General features: G+C 47.5%; 1 protein-coding gene across 4 annotated transcripts in view; it reads right to left on the minus strand.

Moving 5' to 3' along the window:
* Nucleotides 1-282: 282 nt before the first annotated feature.
* The window catches only part of LOC127581226 (multidrug and toxin extrusion protein 1-like), a 59,293-nt gene continuing 36,794 nt past the window's right edge, over nucleotides 283-22,781 (minus strand). For all 4 annotated transcript variants that reach the window (XM_052035398.1, XM_052035399.1, XM_052035400.1 and 1 more), the window contains 8 exons: nucleotides 16,986-17,053; nucleotides 14,631-14,739; nucleotides 10,213-10,288; nucleotides 9,837-9,906; nucleotides 8,776-8,908; nucleotides 6,493-6,587; nucleotides 4,067-4,148; nucleotides 283-3,354 (listed from right to left, as the gene is read on the minus strand). In XM_052035398.1, the coding sequence (XP_051891358.1) occupies nucleotides 3,116-3,354; nucleotides 4,067-4,148; nucleotides 6,493-6,587; nucleotides 8,776-8,908; nucleotides 9,837-9,906; nucleotides 10,213-10,288; nucleotides 14,631-14,739; nucleotides 16,986-17,053 (872 nt within the window). In that variant the 3' untranslated portion in view covers nucleotides 283-3,115. The remainder of the gene's footprint in view (nucleotides 3,355-4,066; nucleotides 4,149-6,492; nucleotides 6,588-8,775; nucleotides 8,909-9,836; nucleotides 9,907-10,212; nucleotides 10,289-14,630; nucleotides 14,740-16,985; nucleotides 17,054-22,781) is intronic.

Below are 22,781 nucleotides of genomic sequence, written 5' to 3' on the forward strand. Positions count from 1 at the left end.
CCACCATTCTTCCCCTTATCCCACCGGCGCCCTTCACCCCATCGCTTTCCGCTCCCCCACCCTCTCCGTCTGCCCGTCACCCACACCCTCCTCCCACTGGGTCCCCTCCCCACCTTCCCTTTATCCCATGTCCTCTCCTGTCAGATTCCATCATCTTCAGCCATTTGTCACTTCTACCTATCACCTCCCGGCTTCTGACGTCATTCCCACTCCCCTCCCTCCCTCCCCCACCTGCCTATCACCACCCCCCCCTCACCTGGATCCACCTAGCACCCACCAGCTCTTGCTCCACCCCTTCCCCCCACCTCTTTATACCAGCTCTCTCCCCTCTTTCTTCCCAGTCCCGGTGAAGGTTCTCGACCCAAAACATCGGCTGTCCGTTTCCCTCCACAGATGCTGCCCGACCCGCTGAGACCTCGAGCACCTTTGCGCGTTGGCCCAAAATAATTGTTTGGTTTGATGTTACCGCCCTCCCCGATGGGGAGAGGTAAACATCTTCCCTTGATGCCTCTACACTGACGCAGAATCCCACTTTTACTCTCACCGCGTCTCCTGGGAATCACCAGGATAAAGACGGGAAAATTTCTGCGCTTTTCCATGGAAAAGTAGTGAAGCAGTTAATTTAGCAAGGGTTTCTTGTCAAATTGTCTGAAAAACACGGGTAGGAATGTTGCCTGGGTTGGTGTTAATGCCTCAGAGCATCCTGAACTTGACAATATCACTTCATTCTACAGCAATTCCAATGGCTCTAATGTGCCAGTGTTATGCAATCATTAGATGTGAAGATCTTAAGAAAAAAAAAGAGGTAAGAGGGAATAAAAGCTTGTTCTATTTACAACCATAAAATGGATGGTTCTTTTTCATGGTTATGTTCTTCGCTTCTCAGCTTCCTTGGCTTATTCCACTTCGTAGAACACCTCCGTTCAGTCCCCAAAGATGCCCCTGAGCTTCCAGTCGCTATCATTATGATTTTCTGTTCCGTGACCTCAGACACTGTCCCAATGTTCCTCGATATAAGCGTGAGGAACAGCACCTCCTCGCCCCACTAGGGATATTACTGCCCTCGGAACTCAACACTGAATTGGATAGTCTCAGATAGTCAGCCACTCCAGCCCTGTGTCACACATCTCCAGCAGTCAGGTGTTTTTCATTTTCTCTGAGGGTATTTTAGGTTTAATTTGCCTGCTCCTCTGACATCCCTTTTGTTATTCAACAGCGCTTTCACAGTGGGCAGCCACAATCTGTGCTGCAGAGTCCTCTCGATCTCCCTCCCTTTTAAAGACCTATTTCGAAACCTCACCCCCATTTCCCTGCAACTTAAACCTTGTTTCATTTCCACCTTTTTCAGTTCTGATAAAAGGTCAGCGACGTGAAACGTTAACTCTGCTCCTCTCTCCACAGATGCTGCCTGACCTGCTGAGTATTTCCAGCAGTCTCTATTTCAGGTTCCCAGTATCTGCAGTACTTTGCCTGGGCTTATTTCCTGTTGTTTCCAAGTCCCCCAGTCAATTAAACTAACATGTCAATTTTAAAAATTCTTTTATACCTTCATAAAGGGAATCCAGGTACCGGGTCTTGTCGCTGATTGGCAATTAGGCTATCGGGGAGGTGTGGCTTTCATGCTTCACATGACCTGCTCTGTGCCCTGGTGATTGGCAGGTGGCATGTTGCTCACCTTGGGGACATCCTGCCGAACTCGCTTGGGAATGCAAAGCATCTTCTGGAATCAGATGGGCTTCCTCTGCCTTGGAGGGTCTGAAGCTCCACCAACCATCTTTGCCTGCTGCTCCTGAGTCAGTCATTTACACATCCACTGTCAAAATTCCTCTCCCACCCTTCCCCTCGAAGAGCAATTACCCTCCAGCTAAGTCTGGTGTCCACAGCCATCAGTCTCAAGAACCTCAAGCTCAAAAGAGCTCCAACTCAGCAGAAGAATAAAACATTTCACACTGCGTAATCCTCAGCAAAACATACCACTTAACTGCTGATGAGCAACTGCAGGGAATTATTAATAACTGGTAAATGTGTTCCCCTAGCAGCGGAAAACCATATTTCATCCCTCTCTGATAGTAGTGGTCCTCAACAATAATGTCTGAAACAGCCGCCGAATTTAAGCCCCTGAACCAAATCTGGATAGCTTTTGCATCTACGAGTCCTTCACTGAATATTAGATACTGCCAATCTAATGAAAATTTGGGCAGCATCGGTTGATCCAGGTTATAGATAGTGCCATAGATAGAGGCACACAGCATGGAAACAGGCTATTCAGCCCACCATGTTCATGCCTACCAGTGGGCACCCACCCCTACTAATCCCATCTTCCAGCACTGTGCCCATAGCCTTCTATGCTTCGGCAATTCAAGTGCTTGATGGCAACTTCTCTGCCCAAGACCGCAAGAAATTGCAGAGAGTTGTGAACACAGCCCAGTCCATCACGCAGACCAGCTTCCCCTCCACTGACTCCGTCTACACTTCCCGCTGCCTCGGGAGAGCAGCCGACAGAATCAAGGACCCCTCCCGCCCCAGTCATTGTCTCTTCTCCCCTCTTCCATCAGGCAGAAGACACAAAAGTTTGAGAACATGTACCACCGCTCAAGGACAGCTGCTACCCCACTGTGATCAGACACTTGGACAGACCGCTCATATGCTAAAAGATGAACTCTTGATCTCGCAATCTACCTCGTCGTGGCCCTTGCACTTTATTTGTCCACCTGCACTGCACTTTCTCCGAAACTGCAACACTACATTCTGCATTGTTTTCCCTTTTGTACTACCTCGATGTACTTACTTATGGAATGATCTGTATGGATGGTGCGCAAACAAAAGCTTTTCACTGTAGCTCAGTACATGTGACAATAATAACCCAATTACCAGATGCTTGATTGCTAGCAATGACTCCTTTTGTTTGGAATTTGGAGACCTTTGGATTGTGGATTGTGCATCAGGTCCATGCATGCTACCAGTGGTTCTCCACCCCATGAGAATTTGGAACAGCTGGCAACTCCCAATTGACGTCCCACTTGTACGTTCCACATCAAGGTCTTGTACTGGCTAGTCCTCCTGAAGCGAAAATCCACCTCGATCCCTGCTTCCCTCTGCCAGTTTCACCAAGGGACTACGTGCCCTTGGCAACGGTTAACTGTACTACCAGCCCGATGCCCAGGATCACGGGTCCTGAAAGGAGGGCCAGTCCCCGGCGAAGGATGAGTTGTTTTGTGGACAAGATTTCACCGACGATGGTAACACCAATTTCTGGCGCAGAGGTTTCTTCCCTGAGCTGTTCAGTATCGACATTGCTCTCCACTGGATTGAGGTTGGACAACACAATCACAGCAATATTCTCCGTCCGTGCATCTACAAGGGAAAATCGGATTGAAACTCTTTTTATAGAATCATACAGAGAAAAACAGTATGGAAACAGCCCAGCAAGTCTGCACTGACCATCACGCACCCATTTTTACACTAATCCCATTTTTATAAAAAATCAACAGGGATATTGTAGTGGGTGACTTTAACTTCCCCATTGTTGATCGATGCATTACTGGCGTTTATCCCCAATCCCCAAGGTGGTGGTGAGCTGCCTTCTGATACCACTGTAGTCCTTCTGGTGAAGGTGCTCCTGCTGGGAAGTTCTGCTGGGAAGGGTGTCCCAGGGCTTGCACCCGGTTACGATGATACATTTCCAAGTACATCACCGTAACTGGGTGTTGTATGACTTAGGAAAGCGAGAGTGGAGGTGAACCCAAGGTGTGCAGGAATGTCCTCTTGTGGAGAGTGGTGAATCTCTGGAATCCCCTACCCGGAGGATTGAGGAGGCTGCATCACTGGGAGGCATTTACAGAAAAGGTGGACACATTTGTGAAAGATCATGAACTCAAAGGCGATGGGGAGATATGATTGTATTGGATGGTGAGGCAAGCTTGAGGGGGACAAGTGGCCTACTCCTGCTCCTACTGTCCTGTGAATCCAGGAAGGGAAAGACCTATCCCACCATTTCCTACTGCAGGAGGGAGTTACGGGCTCAAGCAATTATTTATCAAGGGGAAAACAATTAAATTCTTGATACCTGTTGGAATATCGTTCACCTGGCCGTTGCAGGAGCTGTAAGAAGTGTCCACATTTACCTTCATACCTGCGTTAATCATTGCCTTCAAGGGGAACAGAAAAGCTTCATTAAAAGAGGAGTATAGAGGAAAGCCCCAGCTGCGTCAGTACTGCCGTCTCTTCTGCAGCCAGTTAATGCAGATATTATTTTGCATATGGAGTTAGAGGCAAATGTTTCAAAACTGACAGATTTTGTTAGGTGCAGGTATTAACAGAAATAAGGCAGGCAGAGGGAATTACGGTAACGATCAGCCATGCTCCAATTGAATAACAGAACAAGACTGAGGGATTCAATGGCCTCATCCCTGTCATTAACTGGTAATTGGTTTACTATTGTCACATGTACCGAGATACAGTGAAAAGCTTTTGTTTAGAAACATAGAAAAACTACAGCACAATTCAGGCCCTTCAGCCCACAAAGCTGTGCCGAACATGTCCCTACTCAAGAAATTACTAGGCTTACCCATAGCCCTCTATTTTATTCAGCTCCATGTACCTATCTAACAGTCTCTTAAAAGACCCTATCGTATCAGCCTCCACCACTGTTTCCGGCAGCCCATTTTTGAGAAAAGGCCGAGTTCCCTCAACCTGCTTTCATAAGGCATGCTCCGCATCCCAGGCAGCATCCTTGTAAATCTCCTCTGCACCCTCTCTATGGCTTCCACATCTTTCCTGTAGTGAGGTGACCAGAATTGAGCACAGTACTCCAAGTGGGATCTGACCAGGGACCTATATAGCTGCAACAATACCTCCTGGGTATTGTTAGGGATGGGCAATAAATGCTGGCATGGCCAGTCACGTCCACATCCTGTGAATGAATTAGGGGCAGAGAAATGGCAGATGGAGTTTATCGGCATGGTGGTGTAGCGGTTAGCGTAACGCTATTACAGCGCCAGTGACCCGGGTTCAATTCCGGCCACTGTCTGTGAGGAGTTGTATGTTCTCCCCGTGTCTGCGTGGGTTTCCTCCGGGTGCTCCGGTTTCCTCCCACATTCCAAAGACGTACGGGTTAGGAAGTTGTGGGCGTGCTATGTTGGCACCGGAAGCGTGGCGACACTTGAGGGCTGCCCCGCAGAACACTCTACGCAAAAGTTGTATTTCACTGTGTGTTTCATTGTACATGTGACTAATAAAGATATCTTATTATTCTCTTATTATCTGGGTAGTGACATGTGGCACTTTGGGAGATCAAATTTAAGGGGAAAGTATACAGTTAGTGGCAGGACCCTTAACAGCATTGATGTACAGAGTCCAAAGCTCCCTGAAGGTGGCAAAACAAATACCTAGGGTGGTAAAGAAGGTGTACGGCATGCTTGCCTTCTTCATTTGGGGCATTGTGTATGAGTCAGGAAGTCATGTTGCAGCTAAGAAAATATAAGATACAGTATCTTTATTAGTCACATGTACATTGAAACACACAGTGAAATGCATCTTTTGCATAGTGTTCTGGGGGCAGCCCGCAAGTGTCGCCACGCTTCTGGCGCCAACATAGCATACCCACAACTTCCTAACCCGTACGTCTTTGGAATGTGGGAGGAAACCGGGACATCGAGAGGAACTTTGGTTAGGCTGCACTTGGAGTATTGTGTGCAGTTCTGGCCACCCCATTACAGGAAGGATGTGGAGGCTTTGGAAAGGGTACAGAAGAGTTTTACCAGGATGTCGCCTGGATTAGACGGTATGAGCTATAAGGAGAGGTTGGTCAAATTTGGGTTGTTTTCTCTGGAGCGTCGGAGGCTGAGGGGAGACCTGATAGAAGTTTATAAAATTATGAGAGGCACAGACAGGGTAGAGAGTCAGAATCTTTTTCCCAATGTAGGAATGTCAAATGCTAGCGGGCATCCATTTAAGGTGAGAGGGGGAAAGTTTAAAGGAGATGTGGAGGCCAAGTTTTTTTGTAACACAGAGGTGCCTGGAACTCACTGCCAGGGGTGGTGGTGGAGGCAGATATGATAGTGGTGTTTAAGAAGCTTTTAGATAACCTCATGAATACGCAGGGATTGGAGGGATATGGATCATGCGCAGGCAGAAGGCATTAGTTTAATTCGGCATCATATTCAGCACAGACATCATGTGCTGAGGGACCTGTTCCTGTGCAGTACTGTACTGTGTTACAACAGCTTACGCAGAGTCTGGAGGACGCTTGGTGCTGTGACTCCCCACATGGTGAAGCTTTAGACCAGCCATGGTTACAGGGGCAGGGGCAAGTGAGGAGAGGTGGGGATGGGGCTGGTGGGATGGGGTGGTTCCCCCCCAGTGTAACTCGGCTCCTCCCCTGTTGGGCTGTTGTGGTGGGTGCATTGCACCAGGGCAGACAACCAAAGCAGAGAAAACCATGCACAGAGCTGTCAGGGGGTGCAGCAGCCATTCACGGGGAGGGCCAGCTACCTGTTCGGAGGCCTTCCTCCAGTTCATTTTGTAAATCACGACCAAGAAGAAGGCAGCTTGTACCACCACACAGATGAAGAATCCGGACCAAAGACCTGCAAAGCCGGAACAGTGCAGTGAACACAGAGGACCTTCTGCCGGGTTATGAAGACCCCATGATCTACAGCCTAGTTGACAAGTTGGCCCTGCCACTGGACATCACTGTGACATTAATAACATTACGTGGGAACCAGCTTGTACCCAGGATATTACAGGCCCACCTCCACCAACCAGGAATGCCACAATACAGAAGAGGCTTGTCACCAGCCGAGACGAAGGGGGCTGCTCCATAGATACCCTGAGTGTCCGCTTAAAGAGAAAGGACTTGCATTTCTATAGCCCCTTTCGCATCCCTTTTGGGACATCCCAAAGTGCTTTACAAATCACTTTTGAAGTGCAGTGACTGTTGCAAAGGAGGAACTATGGCAACCGATTTGTGCACAGCAAGATCCCCCAGAGACAGTGATGGGATGAGATGTTTTAGTGATCTTGATTGGATGATCAGTATTGGCCAGGTCACATGGGGAAGACCTCCCTCGTTCTTCTTTGGAAGGGATCAGTTTACAACCACCTGATTTTATTCAAAGGCAGCTCCTCTGACAGTGCGGAACTCCCTCACACTGCCTTGGAATGTCGGCTTAGATTTCTGTACTCAAGTCTCACGGGGTGAGAACTTTACCCACGGAGTAACAGCTAACAGAAACGCGTACTCGTTCCATACGGTGTGCATCATCTATAGGGTACTTAATAGGAACCTGAGGGGCAACTTTTTCACCCAGAGGGTGGTCCGATATGGAATGAGCTGCCAGAGGAAGTGGTTGAGGCAGGTACATTAACAACATTTAGAAGGCACTTGGACAGGGAAGGTTCACAGTGATACGGGTTAAACACAGGCAAATGGGATTAGCTTAGATGGGAATCTTGGTTGGCATGGACCTGATGAGCCAAAGGGCCTGTTTCCATGTTGTATGACTCTATGACTCTAATGTGCTGTGGTGGTAACTAGCCTTGGCTTGTTTAGAAGCCCCTGCACCCTAAACTTTGACCTCCACCTTACAGAAGGACAATGGCAGCACGTCCTGGGAACGCCACCACATCTTCTCACCGTTCCTCCGTCGACACTGGGCAACATTTGGGGACTCCCTTCCTGATGGTATTGTGGAGTGTTGTCCCCTCAGGGACTGCAGTGGTCCAAGAAGGTCACCAGCACTTTCTCCAGGGCGGTGAGGAAAGGACAATAAATAGCAGACCAACAGACCAAGCCCGAGAGCAGACATTAATAATAACGTCGCTGCCTTGGCAAGTGTGTTCCAAATGTCTGAGGTGCCCACTTGTGAAGGGAATAAATGTAAAGGATAATGAAGTTCTGGTGAAGGATCATCATGGAACCAAACTGCACTTCAACTAATTTACCAGAGGCTGAGCAGAGGTCAGACACAGCCCTCCAGGGGTTAGGGGAAGACAAACAGCAGACCACATCCCACACATTGGTGGCATGCTCACCTTTGCCCCAGTACACTGGCACAGAAAGACTCATTTGGAGCACTGCGTGCAGTTCTGGTCACCACACTACAGGTGAGATGTGGAGGTCTTGGTGAGGGTGCGGAAGACATTCATCGGGATGTTGCCTGGATTAGAAGGCATGAGCTATAAGGAGAGGTTGGACAAACTTGGGAGACACAAGAGACCGCAGACGCTGGAATCTGGAGCAACAAACAAAACGCTGGAGGAACTCAGCGGGTCAGGCAGCAGCTGTGGGGGGAGATGGACAGTCAACGTTTCAGGTTGAGACCCTTCATCTGAATGGACTAGACCCTTCAGAATTTTGTTTGTTGGACAAACTTGGGTTGCTTTCTCTGGAGCGTTGGAGGCTGAGGGGAGAACTGATAGAAGTATATGTATAAAATGATGTAAGGCATTGACGGGGTAGATAATCAGAGTCTTTTCCTCTGGGTGGAAATGTCAGATACAAGAGGGCATAGGTTTAAGGGGAGAGGGGGAAATTTTAAAGAAAATATACAGAGAGAGTGGTAAGTGCCTAGAACATGGTGCCGAGGGAGGTTTGTGGAGGCAATATGTTTAAGGGGCATTTGGACAGGCACATGAACAGGCAGGGAATATAGACCTTGTGGAGGGAGACGGCATCATGGTCGGCATGGACACTGTGGGCCGAAGGGCCTGTTCCGTGTTCCAGGACTCCACAATGGATAAGGAAAATCGGGCATGTGGCAGATTAATCCCTACCTATGACACCAAGATGTGCAGCAAACATCAGCGCGATCCCAAGGGGAAAGCCGATGGAGTAGAAGCCGACCAGGTTACCGATAGCTCCCAGCTTCTGCTTCCCCGCTCCCCTCAGCACTCCACCACTCACGGTCTGCAGGGGGAATAGGCAAAGTACCAGCTGATTATCTCTCAACGTTGCTTCCACGCAGGGATATTAAATCATGCCGACAATTCTCTGTTAAGTCATAGGGTCTCCAGTGATTAAGACCAAGACATTGCACTGACTCGCCTGAAAGAAAGGTTTGCATTTCTGATAAGGAAGGCATTCCTGAGAGTCTCCACAGCAGCTGGGCAGAAGCTGACAGAGTTCAACCCAACAAGCTGCTTCACTTCAGATTACACTGCTCTAACACAATTCAAGCATGATTCAAACTCAGCTTCATTCTTTTTGAGTACTTACAGTTTGCAAATGTTTTAACTGAGGACAAAACTGGCATTCTCTATTTGTAGCAACAGCTCATTTACTACAGCTGAAGTGGGCCATTTATTGGAGGCAACATGAGCCATTTATTGAGGCAACGTGGCCCATTTATTATTGTGGACCATTTATCAGAGCCATCAGGGACCATTCACTGGAGGTAACATGCCATGATTAGATTCAATGCAGGCTCGTTATTGGAGCCAGTGGATGGGCTGTAAACCGAGGTTCATTGGAACAGTGAAAGCATTCTCTCCTTGCTTAATAAGTGCACATGATGAGACAATAGTCACCTCATTAGTGAAAGATAATGTGAATAGCTGACTTATCAGGTCTGTTGGCTGAAGTAAGAGATAGTGGAACAGAAATGTGTCCACTGTTGCAGGAATTAAATTAGTATTGTTCCAAATCACAGTTCCACTGAAGTGATTACTGCCAGGTTCTGGAAGGGGAGAACAATTCATCATCCTACTGTTTTTCCCATTTAGCACAAGCGACTGAAAACTATTCTGCCCTCATTGATCTGTTACCAATGGACCTTCTGGACCTTCTATCAAAATTGCTCTTTCCATTTCTCAAACAGCCCTGTTGAAATACTCACAGCTATGGCCTCGAACCAGTGGAAAGTGGCAATGACTGGGTCCACATCTGAAACCAGCTGAATGATCTCCCTGCAGGGGGTGGGGGTGGGGGTGGGGGGGGGGAGAGAGAGACAGAGAAAGAGAGAGAGAGCAAGAGAGAGAGAGAAAGACAGAGCGAGAAAGAGAGGAGAGAGAGTGAGAGAGAAAGAGAGCCGAGTGAGAGAGAGAGAAGAGAGAGCGAAGAGAGAGCAAGAGAAAGAGAGAGTGAGAGCGAGAGAGAGAGAGAGAGAGAGAGACAGGGAGATGGAGAGAGGGAGAGTGAAAGTGTCAGAGGACGTCCAGATAGGCTAAAGATAGTCAATAAAATTTGAATTTTGAAAATTTGCTCTCACTAACTTGTCAGAGGTAAAAACATAACCCAGCACACTTCGAGCAGCTCCAAGGGTAGTAGAAATCAGCAGTGAGCAGCACCCTGGTGAAATGGATGCAAAACAAATTGTTACTTAGCATTTTTGCGGTATTCTTCTTGGGATTTCCCAAAGTGCTTTCGAGTTAGTGAAGTTCTACTTTGCTGAAGTGTTGTCCCTGTTTATAGTCTGAAGCTGCCAGTGATTTACACAGTGTTTTCCTGTATGATGCAGACCAAATAATTTGTTCTGGTGATGTTGGTTGACTTATAAACATTCCTGAGGCTTATTAACTCATCTATTTGATGCAATTTTTTTTTAGAGGAAATGAAAACTGGAAAGGCATTGTAGGTCAGTGAGCAGCTATGGAGATCAAAGACATTTCTTGAGTTCCGATGAAGGTTTTTCACCTAAATCTTCAGAGTCTATCTTTTCTCTTTACATTTCTGACTTGGCCAGTGGCTAGTTTTGGTTTTATCCATCTTTATTTCAGATTTGCTGCATTTGCTGGCAGTCACAGATCTTTGGAGTCCACAGAGCAGAGATTATAAAACTATGAGAGGGAAGACGGTCAGAATCTTTTTCCCAGGGTAGAAATGTCAAACACTAGAGGGCATAGCTAAAAGGTGAGAGTAGGAAACCCACGCAGACACGGCGAGTACATACAAACTCCTTACAGACAGTGGCCGGAATTGAACCCGGGTCACTGGCGCTGTAAAGCATTATGCTAACTGCTACACAACCGTGCCTGCCCTCTGTAAGGAGCTTGTACGTTCTCCCCGTGTCTGCGTGGGTTTCCTCCGGGTGCTCCGGTTTCCTCCCACATTCCAAAGACGTACGGGTTAGGAAGTTGTGGGCATGTTATGTTGGCGCCGGAAGCGTGGCGACACTTGCGGGCTGACCCCAGAATACTCTACGCAAAAGATGCATTTCACTGTGTGTTTCAATGTACATGTGACTAATAAAGATGTCTTATCTTATTCACAGTTTTAAGTAGTCACTATGTGTTTTAGGTTGTGGATATTCTGTGTGCCTGTTCCTTGCTTAAGCGCAGAGCCGCACTTTCCTACATCTTGGTTACGAGTACGCCCTGCGTCCTAACCAGTCGAGTTGTCGGATATGTTCTAGAGGCCCCACGTGTTCAGGCGAGGGAGTGCCAATGGGGCTACTTAGCCAAAGTGAACTCCATTCCGCCTTCTACTTTGATAATGACCCCAGAGCTGAGGGGGGAACAAGAGACTGCTCTTCCCATAGGGACGAGCCTTGGCTTTGCGATCGCTTTGCGGGATGGTGTGTTATTATGTGTTATTCTGTAGTTATAATAAAGAACTACAGTTCCCAGTAGGCGATGCAAGGGGTCACATTGGGGAACAGAAAGTGGCTGTAAAACGAGAGGGAAAGCAAGCCACTCTGGTGTTGGTTAATAAAACGTTCAGATGTTAAACCCACACAAAGTTTGTCTCTTGATGAAGAACAAACATAACAATGGTATCAGCCTTCCCATGACAGGTCGCATAACCCTCCGGCGGTGAGATTGATCCATGTGTTACATACCCTACTGTTCATGTCTTAAAGGGACATTCACCAAATAGCGACCTGACCCATAACACATGGGAGTTAGGGTTTGCTACTGTAATACCCAGGGTTTGCGGTCAGACTTAGACACTGGTACATGCAACTTCTTCACCACTGCCGACACCCCCTGGCCGTTAACAGCACCTCTTGGGTTTGCCGCCACAAGGTTTACCCTGGCTGCCGGGGATACCCCTCTCCGAATGGGATTCCTGGCCTGAACCAAGGCCTTGGAGAGGTTGCTGTTACCTGGCCTACGTGACACCATAATGTCTTGCCTGCCTTCGCTCCCCCTGCAAACCCAAATGCTGGAAATCTGCAATAAAAGCAGAAAATGCTGGAAATACTCAGCAGGTCAGGCAGCATCTGTAGAGGCAGAAACTGTCAACATTTCAAGTCTGTGACCCGATGCAGACTGAAGCTTTGGCTGTTTCTTTTTCCACAGATGCTGCCTGACCTGCTGAATTTTGTCAGCTTTTCTGTTTTTTTTTAAGAAAAATAGCCACGATCTTATTGAATGTTGCAGCCACACCACCAGGTCCAGGAACAGCTACTTTCCTACAACCACCAGGTTCTTGAACTGATCTGCACAACGCTAACCCTGCCTCAGCAACGGGACACCTCCTGCACCACCATGGTCTTGACTGAGGTTTTTCTCTGCACTGATGTCTTATTTTGCATAGTCTTTTCCTTCACTGTCTTGTCCAATTTATGTATAATTTATAGACAATTTATGTTCTCTATGTTGTCTGAATCTAGATGGCCGTGATGCCGCCGCAAGCAAGTTTTTCACTGTACTTGTACCTCGCCGTACTTGTGCACATGACAATAGACTCGACTTAAGACTTATTGCTGGTGTGAGCACATTGGCTTGAAACAGTCAGGTAAGTCGATGCATGTTGGTCGAAACTGTTGAACGTCTAGAGTCGTCCCCTGACCTTTAGCAAGCCGGGACGCCCTGGTGACCGTCAGCTGGAATAATGCAACTGGCACAACATCGATGCGTGGCAACTTCCTTGCAACAATGCAGGTGGCCTGCGTTGCTGCTCCTGCAAGAACCTTACTTACATCTTATGGCATAGAAGGAGGATATTGGGTCCATCTGTACGATGGATATTCACTATCCAGGGCCAGGAGGCCTTTTGCTGAACGAATACTGTTTTTAACTAGATTTAACTAGTACTATTTTTAACTAGTACTATTTAGCCATCTTCTTGAGAAGCAATACTCTCCAGGCTCAGGAAGCCTATTGCTGACTTAACTGAGACTGCAACCTAGTCAGAAGAAACAACAATGTCGATGTTAACCTAAAGCTCCAGCCATTTCACCTGGTCAATGCAGTTGTGCAAACACCACCACTAGATGACTGGCAGAAAGGAGGTATAGATATTAGAAGGCAGTGAGGGTGGGAGGAGTTACAGAGATGAAGACATCGAGTCTACTCCTCAGCCTCGACTCGAGAAGGGTCTCTCCCCAGAGCCTTCCACCTGCGACGGACGACATGTTCGTCTGCAACTCGATGGTATGGTTCTCTAGTTTAAAAACACGATGACGCTGGAGGAACTCAGCAGGCCAGGCAGCATCCGTGGGGAAAAGCAGGCGGTCAGTCCTCGGTCTCCTCCAGGAGAATTCCAAGTGCCGACTGGAGGAACAGCACCTCATTTTCCGTCTTGGAACCTTGCAGCCCAACGGCATGAACATTGAATTCTCCCATTTTAAGTAATTCCCCCCCCTCCCCACAACACTCCCCCCCCCACCACGCTTCTTCTCCTCTTCCCTTTCCCAGCCTCTCTCTCCTTTTTCTACCCCTTTTTCCCCTCTCTCTCCTCACCTTTGACCCATCCCCCGGTGGATCTGCTCTCCCCTCTCCCCCCACACCTGCCTATCACCATCTCTTCCCTGCATCTACCTATCACCTCCCTGTGCCCACCCCGCCTCCCCTCTTTTGTCCACCTATCACTGCTCTGCTTTTCCCTCCTATATATCGGGCTTCCCCTTTTCCTATCTTCAGTCCTGAAGAAGGGTCCTGACCCGAAACGTTGACCGCCTGCTCTTCTCCACGGATGCTGCCTGGCCTGCTGAGTTCCTCCAGCGTCATCGTGCTTTTCATCTCGATTCCAGCATCTGCGGTCCTTTGTTTCTCTGGTTCTCTAGTCTGTAAGAATTGTACTTGTGTTTGGAAACCCTTTGTAGAATTACAATCTCTGTTAGAATTGTTTCTCAAAATAAATGTGCTCCCTTAAAATAAATAACTGTGTTTAATCTGCTTTGTTAGCTGGAAGCCTCTCCTCTTTGGTTGGCGGGGGGGACTCACTGCTTGAAATGGTGATTATTGACAGTTAGACCCCTTCAGAAAAGAGACTAAAGTAGTTAAGTATAGTCTCCCTAAAGTGAGGGTACTGATAGACACCTATAAGACTATAAGGTCTTGGCTTGAGTTTAGGACTCTAGAACAGCTACACTCAATATCATCACATTTGGTCCATGCTAGCTCCCAACTAGGAAATGCCATTCCCTCTTCCTTTTTCCCGTGTCCCTGCGACGTACACTCTCAACTCTTCCTTTTGCCAACTAGGGGGTAATTTACAGCGGCCAATTAACCTACCAGCACGCCTTTGGGATGTGGGAGGAAACCGGAGCACCCTGGGGAAACCCATGCGACCACAGGGAGAACGTGCAAGTTCCAAATGTCGGGATTGAACTTGCGTCGTTGGCTCGGTGAGGCAGCAGCTCTCCCTCCTGTGCCAGGCTACCTATGATCATCAGCGTAAACCAGGAACTTAACCACTGTGCAAACTCTGTCATAACACAGCAAACCATGGCCCGGCAGCTCACCTATGAAGCACAGGGCGATTGCAGCTGAGTTCTGAGCCTTCTCTGGATTTCTTGCTCCCAATGCGTTACCAACAAGGACGCTTGCAGCCACACTGCATCCCAGAGGGATCTGTAGGGCAAAGAACATCATCAGCTCTTCCATCCATGTGCCCGTATTTATCTTCCATTTATCAATTTTGCTCCCCATTTCAGAGTAAACGCAAGAAGGGCTTGCATTTATATGGTGCCTTTCACAAGCTCAGGAGGTCCCAAAAACAGCAGGTTGCCAATGCAGGCACTGTTGTAATGTAGGAATCACAGAGGAGCTGAAACAGAAACCATGACCGAGGTCAGATAACTTGCCGGAATTGGAATTGGTATTGGTTTATTATGTACCAAGATAAAGTGACAAGTTTGCATGCCATCCAGACAGCTCATTCCACACATAAGAACATCGAGGTCATTCAGAAGGAAAACAGAATGCAGAATATAGTGTTACAGTTACAGAGAAAGTGCAGTGCGGGTAGACAAATAAAGTGCAAGGGCCACATCAAGGTAGATTGAGAGATCAGGAGTTCACCTTTAGCATATGAGAGGTCTGTTCATGGGTCTGATAACAGCGGGGTAGAAGCTGTCCTTGAGTCTGGTGGTACGTTCTCTCAGACTTTTGCGTCTTCTGCCAGATGGGAGTGGGGAGAAGAGAGAATGTCCGGGGTGGGCGGGGCTTTGTTTCCAACCTAATTAACCTGACCTAATCCTCCATCACCACTGGTTCTAGGGATGGAGAGGCAAGATCGTGTAGACTAGGGCTATATTCTCTTGAGTTTAGAAGAGTGAAGGAGATCTCATTGAAACTTCCAAAACTCTTAAAGGGTTGGGACAGGCTGGAGGCAGGGAGGATGTTTCCCCTGGCTGTGGAATCTAGAACTAGAGGGTCCCAACTGGGATAAGGCTGATTAGGGCAGAAATAAGAAACTTCTTTACCCAGATTTCTCCATCCCAGAGAGCTGTGGAGTCTCACTTGTTGTGCAGACCCTTATGTTCTAATGTTCCTATTCCAGCACACACATGCTTGCTCAATACACACTATACATTGGGAGGTACATTTATTTACACAGGACTGGCCCAGTTCAGACCCCTCCCACCCCGGTCATTCTCTCTTCTCTGCTCTCCATTTGGGAAGAAGAGACAAATGCCTGAGAGCATGAACTACCAGGCTCAAGGACAGCTTCTATCGCACTGTTATCAGACACTTGAACAGACCTCTCATACACTAAAGATGAACTCTTGATCTCCCAATCTACCTTGTTGTGGCCCTTGCACTTTATTTGTCTACCTGCACTGCACTTTCTCTATAACTGTAACACTTTATCCTACAGACACAAGAGACTGCAGATGCTGGAATCTGGAGCAACACACAAAGTGCTGGAGGAACTCAGCAGGTCAGGCAGCATCCGTGGAGGGAAATGGGTCCATTTCCCTCAGTAGATGCTGCCTGACCCTCTGAGTTCCTCCTGTGCTTTTCGTGTTACACTACATTCTGCATTCTGTTTTCTTTTTACTCCCTCAGTGTATTTATGTATGATCTGCCTGGATGATATGCAAAGTTTTTCACATTGTATCTCAGTACATGTGAAAATAAACCAATACTATACTATACTGACCACTGTTTTCAAAGGCAGGGTTGGTTCTGGGGATTAAGGACTCAAGTGTAGTGCTCTAAAAGCTGCAGGTATTTTACATGAAAATAAGATTGATACAATCACAAAGAAGGCATGCCACTGGCTCTATTTCATTAGGAGTTTGAGGAGATTTGGCATGTCACTAAAGACTCTTGCAAATTTCTACAGATGTACAGTGGAGAGCATTCTGACTGGTTGCATCACCGCTGGGTATGGAGGCTCCAATGTGCATGATTGCAAGAAGCTGCAGAGGGTTGTAGACTCACCAGCTCCATCACGGGCACAACCCTCCCCACCATCGAGGACACCTTCAAGAGGTAGTGCCTCAAGAAGCCGACATTCGTCACTAAGGACCCTCACCACCTGGGACATGCCCTCTTCACGTTACTACCATCGGGGAGGAGGTACAGGAGCCTGAAGACACACACTCAATGATTCAGGAACAGCTTCTTCCCCTCCGCCATCAGGTTTCTGAACGGTCCATGAACCCGTGAACACTACCTTGTTATTCCTGTTTTGCCCTATTTATTCGTCTTTGTAACTTATAGTAATTTTTATGTCTTTATGTCTTACACTGTACTGCTACTACAAAACAACAAATCTCATGACATACATCAGCGATAATAAACCTGATTCTGATTCTGAGTGCTGTGTCTGTGTATGCACTTCATTCACAGAGGGATGTCAGCCTTACCATGTATGCTGCTGTTAACACCTGGTAAATAACAGACTGTGCTCCGAGTTCAACTTCACTAACCAGCCCTGCGAACAGGAAAAGCCACAGTCAAGCTCCGCTGGAAATTAAAACTAGGAGAAAATGTTACCAAAAGATCAAGTGTCCCCATTGAAGTCAGCGAGGGTAAGCAAGGGATCGGCGAACTATGTCCGCTCTGGGTGCTGTTCATCTTGCAACCATGTGGAGGAGCCAGCGATCTGCATTCAGGTCTCTGCCAATGCTGCTCAGACATATTTTTGGGACGAGGTCTCATATCCTAATAGCTCTAACTCTCTGATATACTCAGAACAAACTGTTTCTGTTAAGCATTAAAAGTCAGAGAACTAAGGTGGGCGGATGAGGTTAAAGTCATGATCAACCCAGATCAACACTTGAACAACAGAACCATCTTGAGAGGCTGAATGGCCTTCCTTCTCCACTTGATCCCAGAGAAATATTGCCTGTCATTCGAACAGTACCGTCCCATAGTAGCACATGTGATAGGCACCCCAGCAGAGTTGGACATTGGGCACGGCCTGGATCTTCTGCTGAGCAGTGAGCTACCCAGACTTCCCAGTCACCTGCCCGTTAAACCCTTCTCGGCCAGAGTGTGTTCCCAGATGGGGTGTCCTAAAGGTGAGAAGCTCACGTACTGGGTGAGGCCCAACGCATTGCAAGGTATTCCCCATTCCCAAGCCCCACCCCCACACTTTCTTTGACAACTGGTTAAGCCCCACCCCAAACATGGTCTGACAGCTGTTTAACCCCCGCCTAAAACTTACCCTGACAGCTGGTTAAGCCCTGCCCCCATGGCTTGCTTCTAGAGGTTAAATGTCCAATGTGTATAAACTTCAATATTAACCATATTATTAAGTTCTTTTAGAAGTAAGAAAAACACAAAACGATTAGAGGACACTTTAAATAACTTAATGCAGATAAGGTAATTAAATCAAATAAATGTAAAAGTAAACAGTTTTAAAACTCCTCCAGTTAACCAGCTGTCAACTAGTTTGACAGGGGGATGGGAACCCAAGTGATAGATTAGAGGTTGGTGCATTTAGTGTACAAGTAAATGCAGAGTGTAGACAGACAGTGAGGAAGGATAGGCGGTTGAAATTGTAGTCAGTTGGATGGGCTGAAGTGTGTCTACATTAACGTGAGAAGTATCAGGAACAAGGCTGATGAACTTAGAGCGTGGGTAAGTACATGGAACTACGATGTGGTGGCCATTACAGAGACTTGGCTGTCACAAGGGCAGGAATGGCTGCTGGATGTTCTGGGGTTTAGATGTTTCAAAAGGGACAGGGACGGAGGTAAAAGAGGTGGGGGAGTGGCTTTGCTGATCAGGGACAGTATCACAGCTGTAGAAAGGGAGGATGTCCTGGAGGGATTGTCTGCTGAGTCAGTGTGGGTGGAAGTCAGAAACAGGAAGGGAGCGATCACTCTACTGGGAGTATTCTACAGACCCCCCAGTAGCAGCAGAGACACTGAGGAGCAGATCGGGAGGCAGATTTTGGAGAGGTGCAAAAATAACAGGGTTGTTGTCATGGGTGATTTCAACTTCTCTAATTGGCACCTCCTGATTGTAAAGGGGATAGATGGGGCAGAGTTTGTCAGGTGTGTCCAGGAACGATTCCTGACACAGTATGTGGACAGGCCGACTAGATGTGAGGCCATACCGGACCTGGTACTAGGCAATGAACCTGATCAGGTTTCACACCTCTCAGTGGGAGAGCATTTTGGAGATAGTGACCATAATTCCTTGACCTTTACCATAGCCTTGGAGAGGGATAGGAGCAGATGATATGGGAAAGTCTTTAACTGGGGGAGGGGGAATTATGATACTAACAGGCAGGAACTTGGGAGCGTAAATTGGGATCAGATGTCCTTGGAGAAGTGCACAATGGAAATGTGGAGGCTACTTAGGGAGTACTTGCATGGGGTTCTGGATAGCTTTGTCCCATTGAGGCAGGGTAAGGATGGTAGAGTGAAGGAACTGTGGTTGACAAGAGATGTAGAACATTTTGTCAAGAGAAAGAAAGAAGCTTCCCTAAGGTTTAGAAAGCAAGGATCAGACAGGGCTCTGGAGAGTTACAAGGTAGCCAGGAGAGAGCTTAAGAATGGACTTAGGAGAGCTAGAAGGGGGCAATAGAAGACCTTAGTGAGTAGGATTATAGGAAACTCCAAGGTGTTCTACATGTAAGTGAAGAATAGGAGGATGACTAGAGTGAGGGTAGGACCAATCAGGGATCAAAGAGGAAACATGTGCCTGGAGTCAGCAGAGGTAGGGGAGGTACTTAGTGAATACTTTGCTTCAGTATTCACCAGAGAGAGAGACCTTGATATTTGTGATGATGGCGTACAACAGGCTGATACGCCAGGGCATGTCGATGTGAGGAAAGAGGATGTGCTGGAACTTTTGAAAAACATTAGGATAGATAAGTCAACGGTGCCGGACGGGATATATCCAAGGTTATTACGGGAAGCGAGGGAAGAGATTGCTGCACCTTTGGTGATGATCTTTGCATCCTCACTGGCCACAGGAGTAGTGCCAGATGATTGGAGGGTGGCAAATGTTGTTCCTTTGTTTAAGAAAGGAAGTAGGGATAACCCTGGGAATTACAGGCCAGTGCGTCTTACTTGAATGGTGGGCAAATTACTGGAGCAGATTGTTAGAGACAGGATTTATGGGCATTTGGAGAAGCACAGGCTGATTAGGGACAGTCAGCATGGCTTTGTGAGGGGCAGGTCATGCCTCATGAGCCTGATTGAATTCTTTGAGGATGTGACAAAGCACATTGATGAAGGTAGAGCAGTGGATGTGGTGTACATGGATTTTAGTAAGGCGTTTGATAAAGTTCCTCATGGAAGGCTCATTCAGAAAATCAGGAGGCTTGGGATCCAGGGAAACCTGGCTGTGTGGATTGAGAATTGGCTCTCCCATAGAAGACAAGAGGGTGGTTGTAGATGGAGCATATTCTGCCTGGAGGTTGGTGACTAGTAGTGTTCCGCAGGGATCTGTTCTGGGACCCCTGCTCTTTGTGATTTTTATAAATGACTTGGATGAGGATGTGGAAGGGTGGGTTAGTAAGTTTGCAGATGACACAAAGGTTGGTGGTGTTGTGGATAGTGTAGAAGGTTGCTGTAGATTACAACAGGACATTGATAGGATGCAGAGCTGAGCTGAGAAGTGGCAGATGGAGTTCAACCCGGAGAAGTGTGAAGTGATACATTTCGGGAGATCGAATTCGAAGGCAGTATACAAAGTTAATGACAGGACTCTTAGCAGTGTGGAGGAACAGAGGGATCTTGGGGTCCACGTCCATAGATCCCTCAAGGTTGCCACGCAGGTTGATAGGGTTGTTAAGAAGGTGTATGGTGTGTTGGCCTTCATTATTCGGGGTACTGAATTCAAGAGCCATGAGGTAATGTTGCAGCTCCCTAAAATTCTGGTTAGAGCACACTTGGAGTATTGTATTCAGTTCGGGTCGCCTCATTATGGGAAGGATGTGGACGCTTTAGAGAGGGTGCAGAGGAGATTTACGAGGATGCTTCCTGGATTGGAGAGCATGTCTTATGAGGAGAGGTTGAGCAAGCTAGGGCTTGTATGTTCTGCCCTCAATCCTGGCAATAGTGTGAAGTATCGCACATGCAAATATTTTATTTTATTCTCTTGTCGGGAAGTGGGCATTGATGACAAAGCCAACATTTATTCCCCACCCCCACTTGCTCTAGAGAAGGTGTGGTGAGCCATCTTCTTGAACTGCTAGACTCCCTCTGGGGAAGATGTTGATGGGGAGGGAGATCCAGGGTCTAGAACCAGTAGCAATGAACAACCAACGATATATTTCCAAGTCAGGATCTCCATGACTTGGTGAGGAAACATCAGGGTGGTGGTGTCCGATGCATCTGCCCTCATGGAGTCACAGAGCTGTATGCACAGAAATGCACCTTATGGCTCAACCTGTTCATGCCAACCATGACACCTATCTACACTTGTCCTATTTGCCTGCGTTAGACCTGTATCTCTCCGGTGGAACTCTGGTTAGGCTGCATTTAGAGTATTGCGTGCAGTTCTGGTCACCTCACCATAGGAAGGACATCGAGGCTTTAGAGAGGGTGCAGAGGAGGTTTACTAGGATGCTGCCTGGATTAGAGGGCATGTGCTATCAGGAGAGGCTGGACAAACTTGGGGTCTTTCCTCTGGAGTGGCGGAGGCTGAGGGGTGATCTGTTGGAAGTGTATAAAATTATGAGGGGCACAGATAGGGTGGACAAGCGAGATCTTTTTCCCATTACTGAGCGATCCAATACCAGAGGGCATGCATAAAAGGTGAGAGGGGGTAGGTTCAGAACAGAACAGATAGGGTGGTGGAGGCAAATTCATTGGGGGCTTTTAAGAGGGGCTTGGATGGGCACATGAATGAGAGGAAAATGGAGGGATTTGGGCATTCTGTAGGTAGGTGGGATTAGCTATGTCATTGTGGGCCGAAGAGCCTGTTCTGTGCTGTACTGTTCTATGTTCTTGGTTCTTCTGTGTAGATTTGATGTCACGCCCAAACTAACATATGTCATTCTGTGGCTGTTTTGCTATTCAACAGGGAGCAGCATAAAGTTGTGCTGGGCAGGAGGGGAGGGAGTGCCTTCCATATCAAGTTCCCTTTGGAAAGTTTCAAGTCAATCCGCTTCCACTGCCATCAGACTTCCCTGGACCCGAGTTTACTTCTTCAGAAGCTGCTTGGTTTTAGGATTTACCTCAGAGGCCACTCAGCCCATTTATGTTTTACTGGCATTTTTGCCTTGGATGAACATCTTCCTGCACTTCTTCATCTCACCCTTTCTCTCTTGCCTACAACCCACCCTCCCCTCACCTGCATACATGCTATTGATCTCAGTCGCCCCCTAAACAAGTGAATCCCACACCCTCACGCTCTGCGTAAACACACTACAGCACAGTACAGGCCCTTCAGCCCACGATGTTGCGCCGACATTTTATCCTGCTCTAGGATCTATCTAACCCTTCCCTCCCACATAGCCCCCTATTTTTCTATCATTCATGTGCCTCAGAGTCTCTTAAATGTTTCCAATGTATCTGCCCCCACAACCTCTGCCGGCAGTACGTTCCACACACCCACCACTCTCTGTGTAAAAAAAAAACTTACCCCTGACATCCCCCATGTATCTTCCTCCAATCACCTTAAAATTATGCCCCCTCATGTTAGCCATTTTCACCCTGGGAAAAAGTCTCTGACTGTCCACTCGATCTACGCCTCTTATCATCTTGTACACCTCTATCAAGTCACCTCTCATCCTCCTCCTCTCCAAAGAGAAAAGCCCTAGCTCACTCAACCTATCCTCATAAGACATGCTCTCCAATCCAGGCAGCATCCTGGTAAATCTCCTCTGCACCCTCTCTAAAGCTTCCACATCCTTCCTATAATGAGGCAACCAGAACTGAACATAATACTCCAAGTGTGGTCTAACCAGAGTTCCATAGAGCTGCAACATTACCTTGCGGCTCTTGAACTCAGTATCCTGACTAATGAAGGTCAACACACTATACGTCTTCTTAACAACCCTATCGACCTGCGCGGCATCCTTGAGGAATCTATGAACTAAAGGAAGTTCTCCTGATTTTTTGGGGGATTTATTAGGAGCTATCTGATATTTCAGTTCGCTGGCCCAAACCTTCCCCATTTTATTTGCTCTAGCTTATTGCTTGAGGAGTCTTCTCAGATTCCTTACAGCCATAAAGAATAGTGTTAAGCAGCAGGGC

This window comes from Pristis pectinata, chromosome 21, assembly GCF_009764475.1.
Source record: "Pristis pectinata isolate sPriPec2 chromosome 21, sPriPec2.1.pri, whole genome shotgun sequence".
In the NCBI taxonomy this organism is placed as follows: domain Eukaryota; kingdom Metazoa; phylum Chordata; class Chondrichthyes; order Rhinopristiformes; family Pristidae; genus Pristis; species Pristis pectinata.